General features: G+C 38.9%; 1 protein-coding gene across 6 annotated transcripts in view; it reads left to right on the top strand.

The window, feature by feature from the left end:
- LOC131474056 (C-terminal-binding protein 2-like) overlaps positions 1-22,878 on the top strand; it is a 77,684-nt gene extending 54,806 nt beyond the window's left edge. For 4 of the 6 annotated variants that reach the window (XM_058651786.1, XM_058651785.1, XM_058651783.1 and 1 more), the window contains 8 exons: positions 10,308-10,462; positions 14,354-14,498; positions 15,730-15,936; positions 16,444-16,658; positions 18,291-18,421; positions 18,528-18,655; positions 18,752-18,875; positions 21,138-22,878. In XM_058651786.1, the coding sequence (XP_058507769.1) occupies positions 10,308-10,462; positions 14,354-14,498; positions 15,730-15,936; positions 16,444-16,658; positions 18,291-18,421; positions 18,528-18,655; positions 18,752-18,875; positions 21,138-21,324 (1,292 nt within the window). In that variant the 3' untranslated portion in view covers positions 21,325-22,878. Of the gene's footprint in view, positions 1-10,307; positions 10,463-14,353; positions 14,499-15,729; positions 15,937-16,443; positions 16,659-18,290; positions 18,422-18,527; positions 18,656-18,751; positions 18,876-19,804; positions 19,906-21,137 lie in introns of all 6 variants that reach the window. The other 2 variants (XR_009242262.1, XM_058651784.1) reach the window with 2 other exon arrangements.
- The last annotated feature ends 2,571 nt before the right edge of the window (positions 22,879-25,449 follow it).

Below are 25,449 nucleotides of genomic sequence, written 5' to 3'. Positions count from 1 at the left end.
ATATATTGATTATCACAGAATCGTTGTATCGTGATATTATTGGTATCGTGTATAGTATTGATTTCCACCCCTAGTTCCCTCGCTGTTGACTCTGAAGAAAGAACTGAAGTAAAAAATGTGAAATAGTAACCACTGTAACGTTCTCACTGAGCTTGTGTTGTTATTATTTTCATCTTTTTCCGACTTGTTTTGTTTCAGGTAGAATTGGTAAAAACCCCCCTTAGGACAAACCAACTACTGGTATTGGGAATGGTGTTAATTGCCCTTTTTCAGTGGATTTATTGGCTAAAGTGTGTGTGACTGTGCCACAAACAGGCAGCAAGTAAACCTGAGGGGGGGAGCACATTAAAGTACGAAATCAAATCATCTTTTTAAAAAAAAAAACAGCTGAGGCTGAATCGGAGCCCACGATCTGTCAGAAAATGGAGCCTGAGACTGAACGATAACTGACTTTGTGCAATTTTATTAAACACCAATTTGAACACTGGTTACCAACCCCCAAAGGAGGGGAGTCAAGGTTTAAGCAAGGGTTTATTTTCTTTCATTGATTGTTTGCACTCCACTTAGGAAATGATCCTTCTCCCTCTGAAAGTTCTGACTCACAGCATCTGGCAGCAGAGCTTTCAGAGCTGCTTTTCCAAAGATCAGCCCCCCTTTCAAGAAAGAGAATTAGACACCACATTTTATTCACCAAGGAGAGACATATTTTTTACGAGCCCTCTGTATTTTTTCTTTTTTTTTTTCAGTATTAAAAAAAATACTTCTATTTCTGTTGTCAGAATCCAAAAAGGCTTTTTTAGCTTGCAACATCTGCAATCCATTTGTGGTCGAGCGTACGTTCTTGCCAGCTCTGCCAAAAGTTTTCATGCTGCCTGGAGAATCATCCAGTTTGTGATTAGCACTGGTGAAAGAGGATGATATCAACCTCAGTGCGTTCAAGCTTCCCTTGAGGGATGTAACAATACACAACCTCCACTGAATTAGACCGCTGTCACATCGAACACGGTTTAGATTTAGTTAGTCAAAGCTGTAGGCTTTGTTTTTTTATTACCCGCTGGCCTTGAGACAATGCTGGCTGTTGTGCTATGATAAATACTTTGGGTACAATAACAGGAAATTGGCGCATGCGATTTGCATTTCTATCTAGCCAAGATATCCTACCACTTAATGTAAACCATCTTTAGTCGTGTTGTTTCCACTGCTCACAGAAGTGTATGTGTAAGCGTAATTTGTGTGTGTGTGTGTGTGTCCTGCTCAGTAAGTGAGTTTTGTGTTGGGTGGGACTCAGTGTTGGGTGTTTGGACATGGGAGGAGTTCTGGCTTGGATTGTGTTTCCTGGAGTCCAGGTTCCACGCTGGGCTGCCAGGGCGAGGTGGAGCTGCTGGTCAGCTGCTGTCAAACCCACCGAGCTGGTGTCGACCCAAGAAAGAAAAGAGGGGTGGAGAGAGAGATTGAGAGAGGGAAAGTAGAAAAACAGTTATATGAAAAGCAAGCTTAATGAGGTCTCTGGCCCACATGTAAAATCCATATGTGTCAGTTTTTATCTGAAATTCAGATATCCGTTGGAACTTGGGGGACAAAATTCAAACTTGGATTCATTTCAGTTTAAAACGTACAGCCTAGAAGAGCAGCAGACCATCTGAACTGATTATTGAAAAGTCCAGAATAGATCGATTTGAGCACAGCTTGATCTTAAATCAGGGGCCTAAAACTCAAATGACATGGAGGCCACATGGGAGCTTCAAGTCTGCTTAGGAAGGGGCCAGTCAAGTGAAAAAAAAATCAAACTGTGGTTAGTAGGGGTGGCCTCAAAATTATATCAAAATATGCCATCATAGTACAGCAAAAACGACATTTGAGATGATATATAAGTGTTTGCTTTGATATGGAATAAATACTGTACTTCACAATATAACACATGTACTCAAAATGAATCTATAGATAGAAGGTGGGCCATATGAAATTGATTGATTGGCCGCAAATTTAAGAATGGCTTTTTGACCATCAGAAAAATAAGACTGCGATGTTATTTCCCTGTGATAATGAAGGACACAAGCTCAACTGTCCTCCTGATTGGACAATCATGACACCAAGCATCTAAAAAGTGTCACGTGGAAGTATTTTGGGTTCTTTGAAGGAATAGCATTTTACGTAATCTTTGTTTAAACTTAATATTATAAAAATTGCTGCTGTGTGATCAGTGAGGGTGATGGGAACAAAATGAGGGATGACTCACTACCACCTTTTTTTGTGTCACAACATTTAATTCACTTAAGTATAGCAATCTTTTCTACTGAGCTATATCAGCCATTTCCAAATCATAATGCTCCCACTGTGTGGCAGACATTTGTGTCTCTCTTTACAGCATATTGCCTGAGTTTACTGTAACATTTCTGTCATATTTGTAGTTTGCAGATATTTACTGGGTTTTCTTTTTCTGATATCCGATCTAGTTTTGACCAGTATTGCACCAGTACTGATACAGCATTCTAAGACTTCCTAAGGGGGAAATTATTGTTTTTTCTTGTATTTACTTTCAAGATGAAAGTGTATGTTAAAGTGGCAAAGAACACACCACCAGGACCAGGAGTTTATGTGAATTCAAAGCCGCTTAAGACATATGACTGCCTATTTACCACAATGTTGGTATTTTTTGGAGTCATTATGCATTTTCTAGCAAATATGAATATTGTTTACTGGCATCAATTTCATATTTCTATGGGGAAATGGTTCAACTAAATCGGCATTTTGGTAAGGAGACGCCCCTGTTACCCAGTTTAGACACAATTCTGAGCAAAACCAGACTAGCTTCACTGATAATTGTCTCCCTTTGAAGCTGTTTTGCCTCTTTAAACATCTGAAAGCTGTCATATACACCCACTGACTGCTTTAATAGACACAAGACACCTAATAAAGTGTCAAAACTAGCACCTGATGTGGTTTTCTGCTGCTATACGCTATCTACTCCATCATTATGTGCAGTCATCGAGTGTTTTTTTTGACTTACTGTTGCTTTCCTATCATCTCAAACCTGGGCATTCTCCTTTGGATGCTGGCATCAACAGGGCATTTTCTCCCAGAGAAGTGCTGCTCACTGGATATTTTCTCTTTTTTTGGCCCATTCTCTGTAAAACCCCGGAGATTGTTTTGTGTGAAAATCCCAGTAGATCAGCAGTTTCTGAAATACCCACAGCAGCAAGTATTACACGGAGAACCACACCACGTTCAAAGTCAATTTTCCTCTGCATTCTTATGCGCAGTGTGAACTCCAGCAGGTCGTTTTAACCACATCTGACAATGGCGATTGCTCTAAGACAGTCCTGTAAAATGTTGTTAAATATGTACTGTGTTGTTTTCACATTTCAATACTAAAAGTGTGCTAGAACGCGATTAGAACGTGTCTGTAGTTTGTTCAGAATCAGCTGTTCATCACAGATGACCGACACCTTTACGTGATTTCCGTATTCCCGTAGCAGCCTCCTCATTAAAACCACCTGAAGCTCAGCTTTAACTGTTCTCTATGGGATGGCACAGAATAGGTTCTTTTCACTGCAGTGCAGTACAAATGCGGCAAAAACATCACTTCCACGTAAGCTCAGCTTCTCCGGGAGTCATTTCTGCAGTGGGCGGGGTGCAGATGCTGGGCTTCTGCGTGATGATTGGAGGAACTGTCTCAAAGGCGGAGCCAGTTTTTGATTGACAACGTTGCAGAAACGTACACGACAGCTGGAGCTTTTCTGCCACCGTCGTCGTCAATATAGCCATTTTCATTTGTACATATACACTGTAAATAAAACACTTTTTATTGTAGCATTTCAGTTTTACATGATTATATTGGCTTCCTTGTTCTAGGGTTAGGGTTAGAATTGCAAGAATTTATGTGTAAATAACTGGGCCTGAAATGAAATGAATATAGATGCACTGAGTTGCTGCTGCGTGACTGGTCGATTTGATATTTAAATTACCAATAAACAACAGTGGAGCCATAAACTAGCCAGTGAGTGTATTTTCGTAATTAGCATATGATTATTTCAGGATGTCTTTTTAACCAGATTTGATTTGACATCCGAAATCTAACTCAGGCTTGTCTTCCCGTGTATTCATTACATAAATGTGTTTGATTCTCATACATAAATCATCCTCAAATCAACAGACGCATTCTAATTCTGAGTCTCTGTAATATTCAGCAAAGATCAATTACCGTGCCCTATAGTAATGAACATTTTAGTTTACAGAAGCCTGTAGTGACAATAACAAGTCATAGATGAAAGCTGGATATTATTCCTCTTATTTTACAATCACTACATTTTTTTACAACACAGAAACTCCCAAGGACCTTAATAATGTATTAAAGTTGTGTTGTAGCCTGTGACTGGCTACCTTGGGATTTTCCATGCAAGAAAAATTAATAAAACACTTTTTATAGACTTTATAGTTTGCTAACCCTAACACATTTATGTCAACTGTAGGGGGGAAAAGCAGCCACAAATCTTTACTGCGTTGTATTGTAAGTACAATAAAAAAGGAGTGTAGGATATATTAAATTTTCACTTTCTTAAGCATATTCTTGTTTTCTAAGCTGCGCCTGCGTATGTATTTAATTATACAGAAGACAAGTGGTTTTATAATGTGTATGTATACAGAATAACATACAAACTAATCAAGTTATCAGTTTTAAATGTACGGCAGAAAAATCCTCCACACCTCATAACATTTCTTATTAGATCCAGTCACAGTGCAGTAAAATGCTTATTGTTCATCTTTGAGTGTGTTTGTTTTGGCTGCAGCTCACAGTCTGCATTTATGTAGTTAATTTCTGTACATTCCTCTTTAGTCTGAGCTTCAACTAAGTCGACCTCTCTCCCCCTTAAATCTGCTGCTTTACAGACATTTAAATACTTTTATTTTGACCTCAAAACGCTAAAAGATTTTGCTCTTCTTGTGTCGTCGGGAGGGAAAAATGTAATGTAGTTTACTTTTGACATTGAGAGACCAGAGACTGAACCCCCTCAACTCATTATCTTTAATGTGACAGAGACGATCTCTGGAGGGATGTTTGACAAGAGTCCAATTCCACAGTCACTCAAGTCAACTGCAGCTTTTCATTTACTGGAGAGAGAGAGAACACTATGCTTGTTCAAACAGTTTCATTTTTTATATATATATAATCTAACTTCACAGTGTGCTGTGGGCCACAAGTAAACACCTATTGTATTGTATTGTAATAGAATGGAATCTCAGATTCCTTAATTAAATAAACATTAGATTAAACATAGATAAACAACAACTTCATGTTGTTTGTTTCAGCCACAAAACTGTAATTTTACAAGATTCCTTCATTACATTACATATCATATCAGATTACTTTGTTTTAAACAATCATAACCTGAAGTAAACATTTGTTCTGAAATACTTTTAAGGACCACTTCCATCCTACACAAATAGAACTTAAACAGAGATCTTATATATATTTTTTTTATTAGTAACAGTACTAGTAACAGTATGTTTGGTCTGCAACAAACGATCATTCTCATAATCGATTTATCTGAGTACTTGTTTCGTGCGTAAAACATCAGAAAATGTTGAAAAACTTGACCAAACGTTGAAATGATAATGTTCTCGAATGTCTTGTTTTGTCCACTTACTAAATATTCACATTTAAGAAGGTGAAAAACCAGAAACCAGTTTTAATTTTGGAAAAATAAACATTAAAACTGATTAATCAATTATTGAAATAATTGATGGTTAATTTAATAATCGAGTAATACCTACTTTTTATGGGCCAAAAAAAACCCTTTGGTGGACCAATTTTGGCCCACGAGCCCCACTTTGGGCACTTCTGATCCAAACATAAAGATTTATTATCCAAATTCACAAATGTCATTCTATATATATATATATATATATTTATATGTATATATACATATATATATATATATATATACATATATACATATAAATACTTTTTTTCTGTGACTGAGTGACTCAGAGAAGATTTCTTTCTTTCTTTCTGTCAAAACAAAACACCCTCCTGCAGAGCACTCCTCTAAATCACCGGTCAGGTATCCGAGTCATTAGGACCCTCATTAGGCATTAATTATCCGGGGATTCATCATGAGCTGGATGCAGAGCCACGTTCTGCCTTATTAGGCTGAATAAAAGCCATTAGCCACCAGGAAATAATTAATCAACAGCATTTTGACCCACTTCCTACAAGTGACACTGCTTCTTTTTCTTTCTTTCTTTTTTCTCTACCACTACCACCAGCTGCTTTCATTTCTGTAAAGTGACCAAGTGGCTGTTTTTCTCTCCTTTCATCCCTCTGTCTGTGTGTGTGTGTGTGTGTGTGTGTGTGTAGCTGCTGTATGATAGAGGTATTTTATTTCTCACTCCGTCTGAGCTGTGATAATGAACACTGCAGGAGTGTGATTGGAAGGTGCAGAGAGAGCCGCGGAGCCACAGGTGCGTTTGGTGAACGCTCTCTTCTCCCCAGAGCCGCCTCACTGACACTCGTGACACGTGAAAACACACACACACACACACACACACACATACACATACACATACACACACGTACAGAAAGAATATGTTCCTCCCTCCGCGGAGATAATTTGTGTTTTGTCACTGTTTACTCTGAAAAACAGCAACAAATAAGTGAGGTCACATCTTCCCTTTTAAACCTTTTCTTTGCTTTCTTCTCCTTTTGATTTGCGCCCTAGGCTTTTACTGCTTTTATTTAAGGATCACTGCACAATAATTAATGCCGATATAAATAATGGCTGTGATTTAACTACATATTTCCCTCATCTTTTAAATAATTTTGTGAGACAACGTTGTAAAAGGACTGGCGTCGCAGATATTAATTTTCTTCAGCTCATAAAATAAATACACAAAACACCGGAAAATGATTAAGGGGACACAATAAAACTGAGCTTAACATTTGTTTTAATATCGATAAATATGTCTTATGTTCCACAAAATTGTGTTCAAATGTTTCCTAAATCTTCAAATGTCTTGGTTTGTAGAAGAATAAACTAAAATCACTACAAAAATAACTGCAGAACAAGCTTAGTAATAATCTGCAGTATATTATAGTTTTACTTAAAGGGAGGAAAAAAAAGGAAAAATATCTGCATTACACATGAAGAAATAAATAAAACATCAGCATGAAAGTGTGATCAAAAACTGAAGCAGCAGAGGTGGAAATGTTCTGTAAGAAAATCTATTAAATAGGTTACATTTTTTTTAACTTAAATGATTAATCGAGAACCAAAAAAAAAATAAAAAATCAGCAAATGAATCGCTGATGAAAAGATTATTAATTTGACTGCTTGGGATTAGTTATTATTGACTGTCTGAAACCAAAACAAATCAGAATTACATTCAGCTGCTGCAAAAATCTGATTTATATACGTGGACATGTGAGAAGTTAGAGGTGAAATTATTGATAAAAACTGCAGAGGTCAGGTTGTTTTTGTTAAACCAGTACAAGAAAATATCTTCTTAAAATATGGATTAATAATCACTGAAACACATTTCCATTTGTGAAATAATCCAGTTTTTTTACAGGTGTACATTGTATATAATATTTTTTTTATTTTCTTGCATACTTTTTTATTTATATTCTATTTTTTCTGAGTATTGCTGCATTTTATTGCTTATTTTATATTTTTCTTTGCTCTGTGTGACAAAGAAATCATTAAAACTGAATCATTTCGGTTTCGGGACACACAAATCAACATTTCTCATGATTTTTTGGACATTTTACAGACAAAACATGTACTCAATTAATCGACAGATCCATTGAGTATGGAAATAATCAGTATTATACAGTGCTGTGTGTAAATGATGCTGCAGTTGTGTCGTTCACAAACATCCGTCCTTTATTCCCCCCGAAAAACTCAAGGAGTTCTAGAGAGACACAGAGAGAGTGAACCAGGCTTGATGTCCTCTCCAGCAGCGCAGATGCCACTAAATAAAATATTTCATAATCCTGCCCAAATCCTCTAATCACCATGACAACAGGCAGCAGGGAGCCCGAGAGTGGTGATGGTGGTGGTGGTGCATGGACCCCACCCCTCCTCTCCTTCTGCCTCTTTTTTTTAGTGGAATTCTGAGTCCGCACTGTCAGATTTCTTCCTCTCCTCCTCCTTCAGCAGCAGCGTCCCACTGGTTTCTTATCACACGAGAACATGTCGCATTGATTGTTAATTGGTGCTCAGCGAGAGTCTGACAATCAGTCAGCGAGTCAGATAAGACGCTCGTTTTTCTCTGCGTTTTTTTTTTTTTTTTTTTTGCCACTTTTCCTCCCTGAAGGATCATCACATCATGTCTTCAGAAGGCGAAGGCGACAGATGAGGGAAAGTCACAAACTCACTCTCAACCTATTATGCCGCTCTCCAGTTGACCAAGTTGGAGATGATCTTTTAAGATAGAGCTTTTATTTGAATAATAACATGTAGATGATGTGATTTGAGACACTTGTGCGCCTCCCTTTTTAGTTAACTAACTACTAACTACGAGGGCTGCAACTAACTAACTATTAATTCTTGATTAATCATGTGCTTGTTTGGTCTGTAAAATGTCAGAAAATGTGGATTGGTGTGGATCAAACCTGGAAATGATGATTTTCTCTAATGTCTTGATTCAATTGAAATGATTTATTTTGTTATATGGTGCAAAGAAACCAGAAATGATTCCCATTTTGTGTGTGTATGCAGTGCTCTGTTTTGTTCTGTTTGTGTGAAGCACCTTGTGTTTCATTTTATCTGCATGAAAAGCTCTACATAAAAAAAAGAGAAAAAGATTAATTGATAGACTGATTTCACTGGTGCAGAAATTGCCTCAGATCATCTGCCGTGCATCTGTCTGTGCGTGTGTGTGTGATGAGAGAGAGAGAGAGCTCATAACACAGAGCTGTGATCACAAAATGTCAGTGTTTTTCACAACCTGTGGATAAAACTCACCAATCACAACTGTGTTTCTAGTGAACCTGCTCCACCGCAGCTTTAAGTTTATAAAAACTGCTGTGGGTTTTTTTTTGTTTTTGTTTTATATCCTTTTCAGTGCTGGAAAAGAAGTTCTGTTGAGTGCTTACACATTCACACACATTCACACACACACATTTACACACAGGGGCACACATTTAAGACGTGCCAGCTTCTGTACAATGATAGGATAATGGAGGTGATGACCTCATGGGGTAAAAGGACCTGTTGCCTGGTAACAGTGTGGCTAACAGCGAAAGAGAGGGGTAGTCATATCTCTGGCGTTGTGGTATGTGTGTGTGTGTGTGTGTGTGCTTGTATTTGTTGCCTTTTCAGGACGTTTTCTGGCATAAACACCGACCTTGTCAGGACCAGTAGTCCTCATGAAGACCAAAACCTGGTCCTAATGAAGGCAGTACCTCATTTCTGAGTTACTTTTTAAGTTTAGGGCTAAAATTTGAGTTGTGGTTCAGTTAAGGTTAGGGTTAGACATTAACTACAGTAGTTATAGTGTTTAGTTTAGGCTGTCTAGATGAATGGATGTCCTTATAGCTGCACAAATCTGTGTGTGTGTTCTTGTATTTGTAGCATTGTGAGGACCAGAAATTGTATAAACCATACAGAGTGATGACATTTTGGCAAATTGGCTGTTCCTCACATCTTTAACCCTCTTGTGACCGTCATAAAATTCAGACCGCCTGGACTTATTTTGAATTTATGGCTGTGGAATTGTCAAAAATTTTTCCAAGATAACGTTCACTTTCAGTATCGGGCAGTTATTCAGCCGTTGAGGAATTACGGTACTGAGAAGCTGACGCCACAAACGTGTGACACGCTGGTGAATCTCGTCTGTGATTGGACGGTCGTTCCGCGGGAGTCCTGATCCTGAGGGCTACCGTAGTGACAAGTACTTGGGCGCAAAGCTCTGTTCTCTGCTTTCCGGTATCCTTCCATCAATCTTCTATCGTTTTATCCTCCACATGAGGGTCGCGGGGAGGGTACTGTGCCAATCTCAGCTGACAGATCGCCAGCCCATCCATTTTTGAATTTTCTAGATATCACAGTCGGTAACGGTCTAGGAGTTAACAGGCTAAGGAATGCATTATGTCTATGAGGGTCCACATTTCAAATGCTGCACAAAAGTGTGTGTGTGCCACTGATTTAGCCTATCACACAGGCAGTACACACAGTTCCAGTCTGGGTAAACACTTCCTGCTCTGGGAAGCATTTTCTACATTATTGCGATCTCTTTGCAGCTCACTTGACTGTGTGTGTGTGTGCCAGACATAAATAATTAACTCTCTCTCTCTCTCTCTGCAGGTATCCGGCCCCAGATTATGAATGGGCCTATGCACCCACGCCCCCTGGTGGCGCTGCTCGATGGGCGCGACTGCACTGTGGAGATGCCCATCCTCAAAGATCTGGCCACCGTCGCCTTCTGTGACGCCCAGTCGACACAGGAGATACATGAAAAGGTAAGGATTTTTATTTGGCACATCGATGTGAGCATTTATAAAAACAGGTCGAGGAGCGAGAATCACATTTTAGCCCCACCCCCTGAGGGTCTACCACTGTGGCTGCTTATGTTGTTTATTTAGTTTTTAAACTTTAATTACTTCTTGTTGATCTGTTGTCGATTTTTAGATTCCCTGTTTTGCTGCTTTAAGCACCCTGGAGCTTGTTCGTATTAATTTTAGAGTGGATAATAACACAGTGTGTCACGGCGTGTGCTTCTGTACCAAGCTAATCCTGTGATACTGGGCCATACGTTTTTTTATTAATTGTTATTAACAGTGAGGTTTGAATCCTTCTGGGCCTCATGCTGTCTGTGAGGAAAAAACTGGTGTTTTTTTTTCCAAGCTTGTTTCTGCAGCTTTTAAGACTTTTGTTTTAAGACTGTAAATCATTTTTTAAAAGATTTACAGTCATGAAACTGCATAGAATGAGCTGAAAATGTTTAAATGAAGTAAAAAGACACAAAAATGTCACAAAATGTCCTCGCTTTCTGTGGTTTATAATTTTTTTGGTCCTTGCCAACATGTATTTACAAGTTCACACACACACACACACACACGGCAATATCTGGTCAGTAAGACGATCTCCTTGTGAATACATTATATACTCACAAAGGACTTTTCAGCGAGTGTACTTGTTGGCAGAGTTCCCTTAACTATATCTTTACACTGAGGGTACAGGTGGGGGAGTCTACACAAACACTCACTAATAACATCAGTGAAAGTCTCGGTTGTGAAGTTTTGCTGTATTATGGTTTATGGACTGATTAAAGGAAACTGTCACTTTAATAATCAGTGGAAAGTGTAACCAGTGGCGACCTGCAAAGAGTACAAATGAAGTGGAAAGCACTCCTGGTCCTTAAACCATTGTAACACAGTGCTGTCCTTGGAAAGACAAAAAAAGGGGGCCTTTTGAATCACTGAACGATAGAGTGGTGTGTTTTACAAGAGTCTCTGACATCACTGTATCTGTTATCTGTTAAGTGCTGCTGTTTAGTGCAAAGTGAAACTGGTTAAAAGAACAGGAGTTGGGAATGTAACAAGAATTTCTTTTCTTTATTTTTACATTTCCTTTTTGAGGAAAAGGTGTATTGATTGATTGTAATTTCTGGTCACAATCCTGTGTTTGGAATAATCTTACATATTAAAGTGTTAAATGTGTTAATAAAATATGGTTGACAATGCAGCTTCAGATATTTCCTCTTGAACTTGGTAGCATTTGATCATATACTAGACAGTGGTTCTCAAACCACTGAGAAAATATTGAGATTTGTTTTATTTTTTAACGCATTTCCTCAACTCCACTCCAATCCCATACCCAGTAGAACAGTATTTCTCAAATTTGCAAAAATTCAGTGCCAAAACAAACGTTTATTTAGCCAGTCACCAATGAAAACTGACATGTAAAGTAATATACACATCCAGTTACTTCCAAGATCAAATTTAGATTAATTGTTCAGCCCTTCTGTGCAAGTCATTTTGGAGCCATTTTGTGGCTGGTAGAGCTCTTTATCGGACCAATGTTACCCCTTGTCTAAGAACACGATTTCTTTAGCAGTAAAAGCCCATTTATACTCCATTTTCATCCATTTTGTCCCTCTGTCCCAAACTTTATCTCCATCACTACCCTACATAACTCTGCTTTGGGCTACTTCTGCCATCTTTCTGTCAGCTGTCACTACCACGTCTTTCCTGTGTACCATGTAACGTTCCTTGCTACCTGCGTTTACTGAGGGCGTTTAAGCAGTTCCACACAGGTCATCCTTAAAAAAAAACAAAGCTTAGACTTACGATATCATTAATTTTATGCGGGGAATGTTCAAAAAGTCTGTAGGCCTAAACAACCTCATTTTAAAGCAGCATATTTATAAACAAGGTTTAGCATTTTGGTTTAGGTTCTCATATGTAAATGCTAACCAGCTAGCAAAACAAGAGGAAGTGTCATGTCATGCTCTGCTCAAGACATTAGCACTACAATTTATTTAACTAGCTAACATTAGCTTCCAGGTATCAAAATTAAAGCACAATTTTCGCATGAGAAGATTGATAATATCTACATGGTAATAATTAAGCTAATTATAAGGGGGAAAACAGCTAGCCATGATAATCCCGCTAGCTCTAAAATTCACTAAATATTAGTTGTAGATGGAGTGCGTGAATAGCTTAGCTTAGCTTAGCTTGGAGACAGACAGCCGGGTGAATAAAGCCGGGCTAAACCAGTGCTCCAACTCTAACATGTAAAGCTAATTATAGTTAAACTGTATATTCACACCTACTTAAACCACACAGGAATATTGGAGTATGACTTAACAGCTTTGTAAATGGGCCAGTACACTAGTGTACCATTAGCAGCAGAGCGTTGTTTTTGTTAACGGCTTTATGTGCTTTCTTTGCAATTTCCATGATTCCTCGCTGTACCGTAGGTAATTACACTGTGCTTGATAAACAACGTGAACTTACACATGTGCCGCGCCACGCCAGCACAAACTGCAGAACACGACTTCGACCAATTAGCGCCGTACAAATTCCATTAGCTCATTTTTTCCACTCCCGGTTTATGTTCCTGTTGCTTAACAATGTGATTCTGTGTAATTTTTCCAGCATTGTCTCCTGTAAAGCCTGCTTATTGACCTGCTCTGCTCAAGTAATAATTACATTAATGCCCGAGGAGAGCTTCAACCTTGATTCTAGCGTCCACCTTCCTCTATACGGCAATAAAAACGCATGAAAATTCATGGCTATGCTAATCCGGCTTGGTTAGGTTAATTCAGTTATCAGGTTGTGAATTTAAAACTGTTACGTTTAAATGGCCGTTGCCCGCAGAAGCTTCTTGCTTATGCTTTGTGGTTCCTCAGCAGCTGTCAGTTTACTTTATGGTGCTGCCCGCATCCACTCCGGGCTTGTTTGCATACAGTGTGAATGGATTGTGACAAAAACAAGCTTTGGCAAGCACTCATAATAAACAGGCAGCCACTTGTATTTTAGAGCACACATAAACAGTCCATTTGCATTTAGATGGAGAATAGCAGGCAAACTTGGGTCCAGGAAAATGAGAGGTTGGGAACAAACTCTTGACTTGTGTTGGTCGCGGCAAATCGCTAATACGTACTGTTGAGGAAAAATCATGGGGCTGATGACATTGTGAATATAATAATACAAAAAATGCACATCAAAATACAACAAACCATCCCTAACACAGCATGATCACTGAGGAAATACTGCTACTACTTCTTATAATAATATTAATAATGATAATTAGAGCTGCAATGGATTATTATTTTCCTAATCTATTAATCTGCGGATTATCTAGTATTTATTTGGTCCATCAGTGTCAGAAAATGTTAATTGTGATTCCCAAACCTGCAAATGATGATATCAAATGTCTTGTTTTGTCCACAAACCAAAAGAGGGACGGTCACTAATGAATGAGGGCGCTTTATTATTTGTGGTTTTATATATGAATCAAATTAAAAATCAGTTTTAAAAACCAGAGGCTGTATATAAAGATGGAGTTAGTCTGCTGGTTGCAGGGACAAACTCTTGTTATGAAGCCCTGAGGTGACTTTGTCCATTTTTACACACAGTCTGTGCAGGTAACCAGTGCAGTGATGCAGGCAGAGAGTATTGTGTGTATTGCTGTGCATTGTTTAAAAGTCTGGCTGCAGCATTTTGAATGAACTGTAATTTTCTCATGGCTCTCTTCTGCAGACCAGTAAATGGTGAATTGCAGTAATCTAGACAGCCTGTAATAAAAACACGTAGCATTTCCCCCACATCGTTATGAGTTTAAATGGTCTGATTTCGCTAATGTCTCTGTGGTGGTGGTTGTGATGCTCTCTAATGTCCTCTCAGGTGCTGAATGAGGCCGTAGGAGCCATGATGTACCACACCATCACTCTGACCAGAGAGGACCTGGAGAAGTTCAAGGCGCTGCGCATCATCATCCGCATTGGCAGCGGCTACGACAACATCGACATCAAGGCTGCCGGCGAGCTTGGTGAGGCTGAGGGACAGATGGAGACAAAAGAGGAGGAGGGGGGACGGATATAATAATAAAAACAAAAAAAAAGCTGTGATCGTTCAGTGGAGGACAGTTATCATGTGGAGAGGATAATGAAGGAGGAGGGTCATGTGTGCACATATGGCTCAGTCATGAGAAGAAATGAAGAATTAATCGCAATATGCATCATGGATAAGGGAAAGTGCACGTTTGGATTGGGGCCAATCCAAATGTTGCTTGATGTATTAACTTCACATAAATAACACATGTAACAAGCAGTATGATATACTGTAAACAGAATATGTAATGTAAGCATTCGCATGTGCAGAGCAGATGCTGTGACTGATATGGAGCTCAGATTCCCATTTGGCTTCTTTCTGCATATGATTGGTTTGAGAGGAGGAGGAGTTCAGTCCTCTGCAGTGTTATTTGAGATCTGAAGCCTTCATTATAGACACATTTACGTCCATTCGTCACAAACATTATCTGCGGATAATGCCCGACAGCCACCTCAAATTGAACATGCCCGGCAGTCACTTCCTGTGTGGACTGTTAGGAAAGTCCAATTTCCGGGTGTTGAGGTTAGAGAACGGCTTCAAGATACATTCAAGAAACCTTGTAAATATGATACCTTGTGGTAATAGTTGCACCAAAACATTGAATGAGCATCTTTTCACAGTCACACTGATCGTTATAATCAAAATGATTAGAAACAAATGAATACTCATCCTTATCTAAGTACAGATAAATTCACTTCACTTGTAAATCACATCTGTGAAGCATCTAGATCACTTATCATTTTACGCGTTGTGCCTTTTCCACTCGGCTAACATCTAAGTGTGCAGTGGAAAAGGATATAATTGGCTTTAATTTCCAGGTCAAATGATCAGTAACATACGTAGCCGTGAAACCCACGTGGATGTGCAAGTTTGTGTTCTACGACTTTATTTTGGTTCCAGAGTCAGCGCCTTTTTCATTGTGATGTTTTGATCCGCACCGTTGAAGCAGCAGTATAAAAAATTTCACTTTGAAAGAAGAACTGAATAGAAAGATATAAAAGTGTAACCACTGTAACATTGCCAGTGCTCTCAGTGGTATTTTATTTTTTATTACTGTGCAACCTTGGTTGTTTGTAGCATATTTGTGACTTAGCACACTGGAGGACAAAGCAATCTCTGGTTTTGCTTTAAAAGAGGCACATCTGTCATTGTCATTGTGTGTTTTCCAGGCATCGCAGTGTGTAATATTCCCTCAGCGGCTGTAGAAGAAACGGCAGACTCAACACTTTGTCACATCCTCAACCTGTATCGACGGAACACCTGGCTGTACCAGGCTCTCCGGGAGGGCACACGGGTCCAGAGTGTGGAGCAGATCCGCGAGGTGGCGTCAGGGGCAGCGAGGATCCGAGGGGAGACGCTTGGCCTCATCGGCTTTGGTGAGTCTACCTTCTTTATGGCTTTCACTGCGAGAGGTGATGAAGTCTGGAAGGTGCGTGCAGAGGCGTTCAGAGTTTATAAGAGCGCATGGCAACATACCATACGTGGGAGTGTTTGGACTTCAGGAACGAAAGCTGAGAATGTCCCAACCTGACCTGCTCATTGTGTCTCATCCTGAGAGGAGAGTGGGCAGGTTTGTTTTGACGACACCAACTGTATGGCGACGATGATCAGCAGAAACAGGAACGGCTTCTGTATCTTTTGGCTCTTATCTAAAAATTCCACTCACACATGTTTTTTGTTTGCAGTGGGAATGTATACAATAGGCAATATACTCAGTCAAAATCTGCAAGAGAAGCATGTTTTCATAGCTTCTGGCCATTAGCACAGGAAGGCGGGGGTGCTGCCGGGGCTGTGGCCCCTCCCCCGCCCCATAATAGCGTCAGTTTGTCATGAAAAAGACGACTTTGATCTGACTCCTCTCCTGCATTTTCTCTGCATCTCAGGTCGCTCAGGCCAGGCAGTGGCGATGCGCGCCAAGGCGTTCGGCTTCAGCGTGCTCTTCTACGACCCCTACCTCCAGGACGGGTTGGAGCGCTCGCTGGGCGTTCAGCGCGTCTACACGCTCCAGGACCTGCTTTACCAGAGCGACTGCGTCTCCCTGCACTGCAACCTGAACGAACACAACCACCACCTCATCAACGACTTCACCATCAAACAGGTCGGTCCCAGAAAGAGCTGAAGAATCCGCTTCCCTTTTTTCTCTGAGACTGAGGTGACGGAAGGTAGAGGAAACAGATTTTTCTGCTTCCCATTAAAAAATCCAACTTTGTCCGAGAGGCTGTCAGAGCGGGCAAATTATCAAGAGCTGATAAGCTTTGATTTGGCAATCGTTCTCTCTCATTACCGTCTGAAGCTGTGTGCACATTCTTTTTACGGAGTTAATGTTTCTCTGAGGTTGGTAGAACAGCTTTATGCCAGCGAACCGTTAGCTGACTTGGCCGGCCACTGGCATTCTTCGGCTGCCAGCGCTGCTTTGTTGGCAACTTCCAATCACTGGCTCTTTAACATGAGTGGTAAGGTACTTGGAACAACAACATGCAAAGAAACACAGGGGTTTAGAAAATCTCGGTGGAATTAGAATGAAAAGCTGGTGCGGGTGGTGGCAGAACAAAAGTAAATGTGTGCTTTCTTTGTTTGCAGAACTTTGTTTTAAAAGTGTGTGATTAGTCTGAGCAGCCTCACCACAACTGCTGTCAGTTACCAACAAAGCTGTCGGTGACAGAATGAAGGAATTCTACTGACCTACCAAGTCACAGTTGCCAGCAGACTGAAAACACGGCCAGTCTCTGCAGCTCAGTTAATCCTGGTGTGCACTTTAACCGCCAAAAGTGTAAAGGCTTATGATTTGGACACTGACTTTTTTAGTCTCCAAATTGGACGTTCATTCATTCACTTTCTACCACTTTATCCTCCACATGAGGGGAGCAGGGGGGAGCTGTCACAGCGGTCACACCCTGGACAGGTCGCCAGTCTATCACAGAGATAAACATTCACTCTCACACTCATACTTACGGTCAATTTAGAGTCCAAAATGACCTCTGCATGTTGGGAAGAAACCGGCAGAAAGGCCCTTTGTGGAACCGGGATCCACTGCACCACCATGTGTCCCAAATTGGACACGAGCCCCCACAAATTCTGCAGCTCTATGACAAATTCAAGGACCTGCACAAGTAAATCTACACCCTTATTCTCCTGGTCACTGCTGCCACCTGGAGGACATAAACAGAAGTGCAGATTTTATTCTCTTTGAGCAAAAGACACCTTCTGAAATTCATAGATGGATAGAAAGTGTGTTGAATATTGAAGCATCCGGTGTGAGATCTTTGTCTTTTTGTTAAACTTGTTGCCTTGTTAGTCTTTTCATGTACTGTTTTAATATTTCATATATATATCATATATATATATATATTTTTGTACATATGTATATGTACACATATATGTACATACATATACATATATATATATATATATATACACATGTATGTATATTTATTTAATATATCTGTGAAGCCTAATTAAGGACAAAGTTGGAACTGAATTCTTATATGCCACTTTTAACAGTGTAACATACAAATCAACGTTTTGTTACTTGTTCTTGGTTATTACACATAGTATTTTTTTTAGATTTAGGTATTGACATGCTCCAAAAAATGTGACAAATTATGAATTTTCAGTCAAAAAATTCCTCTCAACACAGAACTGAACCTGTGTGAGTGTCTATGGAATGTGACAGGTACATGAGAGAATAAAAATGTAAGTTATTTTTCTTTGCGTGTGGTTTTGTGTGTAGATGCGTCAAGGTGCTTTCCTGGTCAACGTGGCACGGGGAGGTCTGGTTGATGAGAAAGCTTTGGCTCAGGCTCTGAAAGAAGGCAGAATACGCGGCGCCGCCCTGGATGTCCACGAGTCAGAGCCTTTCAGGTGTCAACGATCACACACTTTCAGACAGTTTTAAACTCTTTTGCTTCACTGTTCAAACATTGTCTGTGTAAAAACACTCAATTCTGTTTGTTTTTTGTTGTTGCAGTTTTTCCCAAGGTCCCCTAAAAGACGCCCCCAACTTGATCTGCACTCCACACACTGCCTGGTACAGCGAGCAGGCGTCTCTGGAGATGAGAGAGGCCGCCGCCACAGAAATACGCAGAGCCATCACCGGTATGGAGACGTCTCTACGTGCACTGGTTACCTTAATCTTTTTTGTTTGTTTTTTGGTTCAGCCACTCACCGGTGTTCACTCCCTCCATAACACAGGCCGCATCCCGGACAGCCTCCGAAACTGCGTCAACAAAGAGTTCTTTGTCACCTCGGCACCGTGGGGAATGATGGAGCAGCAACAGCCTCAGATTCACCCTGAGATCAATGGCGCCGCCTACAGGTAGGAGTTGTATTTAGGTGAAGCAGGCAGGCAACTCACACTGCACAGAGATCACCTGTGTCATCTGCAGTGGTGGAGGTGTGGTCCAAATGTTCATATTTTTGACTTTCTCCAGGGGTTTAGTTGAGGTATTTTGAAGTGTGGTTTTATGAGGTACTTGAGGTACATAGTCAGTGTCTTACAAACAGCTGACTAAGCGAGGACTGGCAGGCACAAGCTCAAAGAAAACATTTCAAAAAAAGCCATTTAATGAAGGCTTTACCTGATAAAGTAGTGTTCACTACTTTAACTTCTTTATCCTACCATTTGGCAGCCTAAAGCAAAATCAAACTCAAGTCTTTGTTGATTTGTAAAGAAATAATTTTCCCACACCAAAGTCCATAGAGAAAATGAGTTATTTTAGCTTTAGCAGGACAATGGATTTCCTGGTCTACTGCTGCCTCATTTTATAAGTTTATGTTACTCACACAGTAAATTCACACGGACAATTTGAAACACCAAAGTCACAAAATGGCACATTCGAACTTAGTAATGGAGTCAGAAGTGGATCAGCAACTTCTCTGTGCTGTGATGTAAAATTGCTGTTTTTCTCTATGGGCTTTGGTGCAGGTTTGCAAAGCAACATAATCTTCAATTTCCTCAAGTTGTCTAATAGCAGGATAAATAAGTATGTTGAAGATTATTTAAGGTAAGCCTTTTGTTTAGTGGCTAAAATAAATGTTTTTCTTAGGCTGGTTCTCGATGCAGGGAGTGCGCAGAGCGCTGATTATGTTCAAGTACCTCATACGACCACATTTTAAATAACCCAAACTGTCCCTCTAATTGATCATTAGGCTGGGTCCTAGTTTTTTGTGGCACATTTCTACGTAGAATTTGGCCCAAGTGAAGTTATCCACTGGTTTCTCAGTCTCTATAATTGTCTCAACCAGACTGAACTGCTTCTCTCACACAGCCGAGTGAACCAAACCATGGTACAGGCCATAGCAACGGGGGGAATGCAGGACAAATTATATACGTAATTCTCAACCAGGTAAATGAAAACTACCACTGCTGACCCCACAGGTCAGAGAAAATGAAAAAAAAATATCATGAATAAAATCCCAAATCCCATTGAAATCTCTCTCTATATATAGCCCTTTTTTCCTTCTTCACTCTCATGTCCTTTTACTGTTCCCCACATCACTCAGCATCTCATTAGTGCCCCCTAAACTACCCCAGCACTGACCTGAAACACGACCACATCATCACTGTAGTGACGGGACATTTTTATTAAGACATTTGTATGTTTAAAGTTACCCGACACATTGGAAATAAAGAATTGAAATAAGGATCTTACTCTAAACTGCCTCGTTTCAGAGTCACGGGTAAAGATGGAGTGAGGGTGGGTCTCACATCATAGTTCACAACAAACTTCACGCTCCACCACTTTTAACTCCTGGTAGTGAAGGAATGGTTCACCCAAATTATAAAAAGAAAAATTCTATTTTGCTCAGCCATTTGGATAATATTTCTGCAAGTGTAAAGTAAAAAAGATGAAAACTGAACAAGAGATAAAAAGTTTCCATTTCAACATAAAAAGTCTTCTATTATTATATCATTATGAAATTACAGTTTCAACAATTATGACGTTAAAAATTTAAAAATTGTCCTCTAAGATGATGACATGATCAGATAAAAAGTCATTATTATATGTGACAGTTTCATCTTTTTCTCATATTTATGACTTTCTATTGTAATTTTGACTTCTTATCACAAAATCTCATCATTTAGGTTAATCTCATAATTCTGACTTTTCATCTCATGACTTGAGAATTTGAGAAATTTTACTAAGAACAATTGTTATCACCAAAATAAGTTGATGCTGATTATTGTGTTGATTTATTTTCTAAATACAATTGGAAAGAATGAAGTATCAAATAGAACCCAGATTGTCTAAAATCCCAAAGTAATTCAGTGAGAAATGATGTGTTTTTTTTTGTAATATGGGTGAATTTGGTCCTCTACAGCAGATTAGGTCCCTAACATTGTCTCGTGTTTTGCCTTCATACTGTTTTAACTTTGCACCATTTCTGTTCTTGTTTCACAGAGGTGATGATGGTTAGTAAGTCCACACATTGACTTTTGTAATCCTCGATAGAGCACCATTAAATAAAACTGTTGTTTTTTTTTCCATCAGATTCTGTGCTTTTATTGTGACAGGAAATCAAAAATGTGAACGTTTTCTGTTTCTCTTTCGCTAACCCCTTGTTTTCCCACCTCCAGATTCCCTCCTGGTGTGATAGGCATCGCCCCCGGTGGGATTCCTGGACCTATGGAGGGTTTGTTGCCCGGGGGTATCCCCATCACCCACACCATGCCGCCTGGCACCCACCCGTCACAGGCCACCTCCCCGAACCAACCCTCCAACAAACACGTCGACCCCATGAGAGAGCACATGACTGAGCCGTAGCCGTAACAGAGCGCTGGGGCGGGGAGGGTTAAAAAAAACGAAAAAAAACCGACATATACCAACTCAACCATCTCACCGTATGCTTGACTTCAGCCACCTGAACCAACCAGCACACACACACACCTTTTCTTTTTCTATGAAACCACTAAGCCCAAGTGAGGACAGTCGATGTTCACGAGCTGCCGCACTGAGATGGGACTGAAACCAAAACCCTTTCCTCCCTCCATCATCTCCTCTCCATTGATTCACATCGAAACATTTTCCTTTTTAGTCTCTATTTTCGAGTATATTTTAGGGAGATTCCTCCTGACGACGTCTGGGACACGTTTGACACGACCACGTGCAGGAAGGAAATCTACCCCACCCCTCCCTGGTAGGAAGAAAGAACTTGAAAGGGCAGATAGACTCCATTTGTCGTTCCTTCCTCCACAGTTTGTCTTGTTATTCTTTTTTTTTCTACTTTCGTCTGTTAATCCTCTACTCTGTGTTTCTTTTGCAAGTTAATATCTATTCAGTTCTGTTCCTCAGTGTGTGAAAATGAAAGGATTTACAGTTAAATGTATCGACGAGAAAAGAAAACGTCAACGGACGACGCCATCGCTAATCTGGACTCCATGTTTGGTGTTTCATGACTATGACCATGGCCCCTGAATGTGAGGCAGGACATGTGGTCTACACTTGAACATGTTTCAGATCATAAGGTTTAAAAAAACAAAACAAAAGATCATGGTAAAATGAAAACAAGGAGGATTAGGGTCAAATGTGAAAATGTTCTGGAAACAAAATACAAACATTTAAAAAGACAAGAATTCTGAATTAAATCTCAGATTTTTTTTTTCAGAATTTTTTTTTTTTTCCTCAGAATTCTGAGATTAAAGTCAGAATTCTTATATCTCGGAATTCTGATTTTTTTTCTCAGAACTCTTCAATCTCAGAATTTTGAACATAATCTCAAAATGTTTACTTAAAGTCAGAATTCTGACTTTTTTCTTTTTAAGAATTATGAATTTCGAACTAAATCTAAGTTTCTACGTTCTAAGTTTTACTTTTTTCTCAGAGTTCTAAGAAAAAGTCAGAATTCTGAGAAGTCAAAAAAAAAAATCTCAGAATTCAGGCAGTTTTTCTTTATTTAAATTTTTTTTAAATTTTGTTTCCAATATTTTTTTTTACATGTGGCTCTCAATCCTCTTCCGTAGGGACAAATGTAATTTGTGGTAATTTAAATGGAATAAGTGTGACACCTCAATGAGTCCTTTGCTCAGCAGCCGTTTAAATCTGTTTTAGCAGGAGTAGCACTGGTGTTAGACGTCACATTAACATGTGGCTCTGTTCAGTTCACGCAAATCAGAAAAATGTCACAGTGAACCAGCGTGCACCCTGAAACTGGCGAAGCTAAATGGATCTCAGTTGTCAGTAATTAGATTATTTACACCTGTGATTTACCTACTGTGACCTGTCAGAATAGCTGCTGTGCAGAGGACCCGTTCCATTTGTAACTTTTTTCTACTCTGTTGGGACTGAGATACCTACAACACTAAATTGGTATTTGTCATGAACAGTTCTGTGTGGACGTTGCAGCACTGACGAGCGAGTTAAACAAACAAACAAACAAACAAAATCAGTACATTTCTTTGTGACTCAGGAAAACAATGATTAACCTTTGAATCTGATAAGGAAAAAAAGTAAGTCTACATGTTTGGCTTTTCATGTCTCCATTGTGGTATATATTTTTTTTTATATATTAAATGTATGTTTATTTTCCAATGTTGGAGGTTTTCAGTCCTGTTAGGTTTGTATTGCCTTGATAAATGTTCTTATAATCATAGTCTTATGTGACCGACCCCACCCTCTCTTCCCTTATAGTTTCTTCTTTTTTTTTTTATTAAAATCATTTTTTTTTGGTTGTTTGTCTGCTCTAATGAAAGTCAGCTGTGGCTCTTTGGAGGCACCGTGCCCTCTGTGAACAGCAGCAGCCACGTCATCCCTTTAGCTCCACAATAATAGCAAGAGACGGCTGCTAGCGGATTGTTTGGTTTTTAGTGTGAGTATTTGTATTTGTTTCTTGTAAAAGGTGAACATATAGTATACAGTGCAGCTGGAAACAATAAATAAAAAAAAAACTTGCTGTTCTGATTGATGATCGGCTTCATGGGACTTTTCTCTTCCCCAGAGAATTTCTTTTTATCTATTTATCCCCTTTTTGTGTGTTTCAAAATCATTTAAAATGCAGCTTTATTCTCTTCCACAGAGGTTAATGTTAGTGTTATTGCTGTAGTTTGCTAACTAGCAAGCTAATCTTGTCCATTTATTTAACACTTTACCAGGTATTTCAAACATAAAAACACCATAGTGTCATGTCTTAATAACCAATTTTGAGTGATAAAAAAGTGTTTTGTAAAGTGTTTAAAAATGTGTTTTTAAATATGTAAAATTCAGCTTCATTCTCTTCCAGAGTTCTGTTAGTGTTATTGCTACGTTTGCTAACTAGCAAGTTAATCTTGTCGATTTATAAAAACACTTAACCAGGTATTTCAAACATAAAAACACCATAGCGTCATGTCTTAATAACCAATTTGGAGTGATAAAAAAGTGTTTTGTAAAGTGTTCAAAAATGTGTTTTTAAATCATGTAAAATTCAGCTTCTTTCTCTTCTAGAGTTCTGTTAGTGTTATTGCTACCTTTGCTAATTAGCAAGCTAATCTTGTCCATTTATATAAACACTTAACCAGGTATTTCAAACATAAAAACACCATAGCATCATGTCTTTATTTTGAGTGATAAAAAAGTGTTTTGTTAAGTGTTCAAAACATTCAGTTGTAAATCATGTAAAATGCAGCTTCATTCTCTTCCACAGGTTAATGTTAGTGTTATTGCTAAGTTTGCTAACTATCGAGTACATTTGATAAACATATGATGCAGGATTCTACACATAAAAACACCATAGGAATGTGTTTTTAAAAACACAAAGGACAGTACTACGTGTATATTGAATAAAATAATAATAATAATACTAAGTGATTAAAATTAAAAACAACTCTTTTGACTGAAGTTCGATGCTAGGAGCAGCCATTTTGAATTGTTGGATGTATCTCCTGGTTAATGTTAGCATTATAGCCAGGTTTGCTAACTGGCTAACTAAGCATATAACACCATAGCAACATGTCAAAGGACACCAGGACAATACCATGTGTACATTGAATATAAAAATCATTTTTTGTTGGTGTTATTTAATGTAAAAACTACTGTTATTGAGCTAGTGGCAGCGATTTTGAGAGTTTTTGAGAAGTTTATACCTTGAGATTACAATTTGACGATTGAAACTACCTGCCTGTGACTGGGATTATACTGTACATGTATTTTTATTTTTATCATAGTGCATAATCGTTGCCTCAAATGTTGCAAGAACTGAGAATGACATCACGCTGGACTAAGGTGAGTTCTTATTTCCATGGAGGATAGATAAATGTCAATGTTAGCACTTAGCTGGTTTTGCTAGCAACCTGGTCAATTTGATTGCATGGTATTTCATACATAAAATCAACACAGCAACTTTGTGGTTTTACCTAGGTTATTTTAGTTAAAGAAAACTGAAATTGGAAAAACATATTCTTTAAATGAAATAAAAATAAAAACTAGAGTAAAAAAAAAGATAACTAACTGAAACTGAATTGTGACAACTAACTAAAATTGTGGCAAAAATGTGCTTAGTTTTCGTCGGTGTACATTTAACAAGGCAATCAGAAATGGCTGACTTAACAACAAGCCTCTTTTAGCAACTGTTGGTCATATTGGCAAGTACGGAAACTCAAACAGACAGAAACACAGAGCCACTAAAAATAATACTTCACTCCCACTCCAGTGACATTTTTCTGCAATTTTGGACAAACTAAGCTATGACATTTATTGGTGATTTAGGACGACATACTAAACTATGACTTTTTTGTCCCATTTTGGATGACATACTAAACTATGACTTTTTTTGGTGATTTAGGACGACATACTAAACTATGACTTTTTTGTCAAAATTTGGACGACATACTTTTTTGAGTGATTTTGGACAACATACTATAGTATGACTTTTTCTGGTGATTTTGGACAACATACTATAGTATGACTTTTTCTGGT

This window comes from Solea solea, chromosome 15 (genome assembly GCF_958295425.1).
Source record: "Solea solea chromosome 15, fSolSol10.1, whole genome shotgun sequence".
In the NCBI taxonomy this organism is placed as follows: Eukaryota; Metazoa; Chordata; class Actinopteri; order Pleuronectiformes; family Soleidae; genus Solea; species Solea solea.
This window is presented reverse-complemented; position numbering and strand designations above follow the sequence as displayed.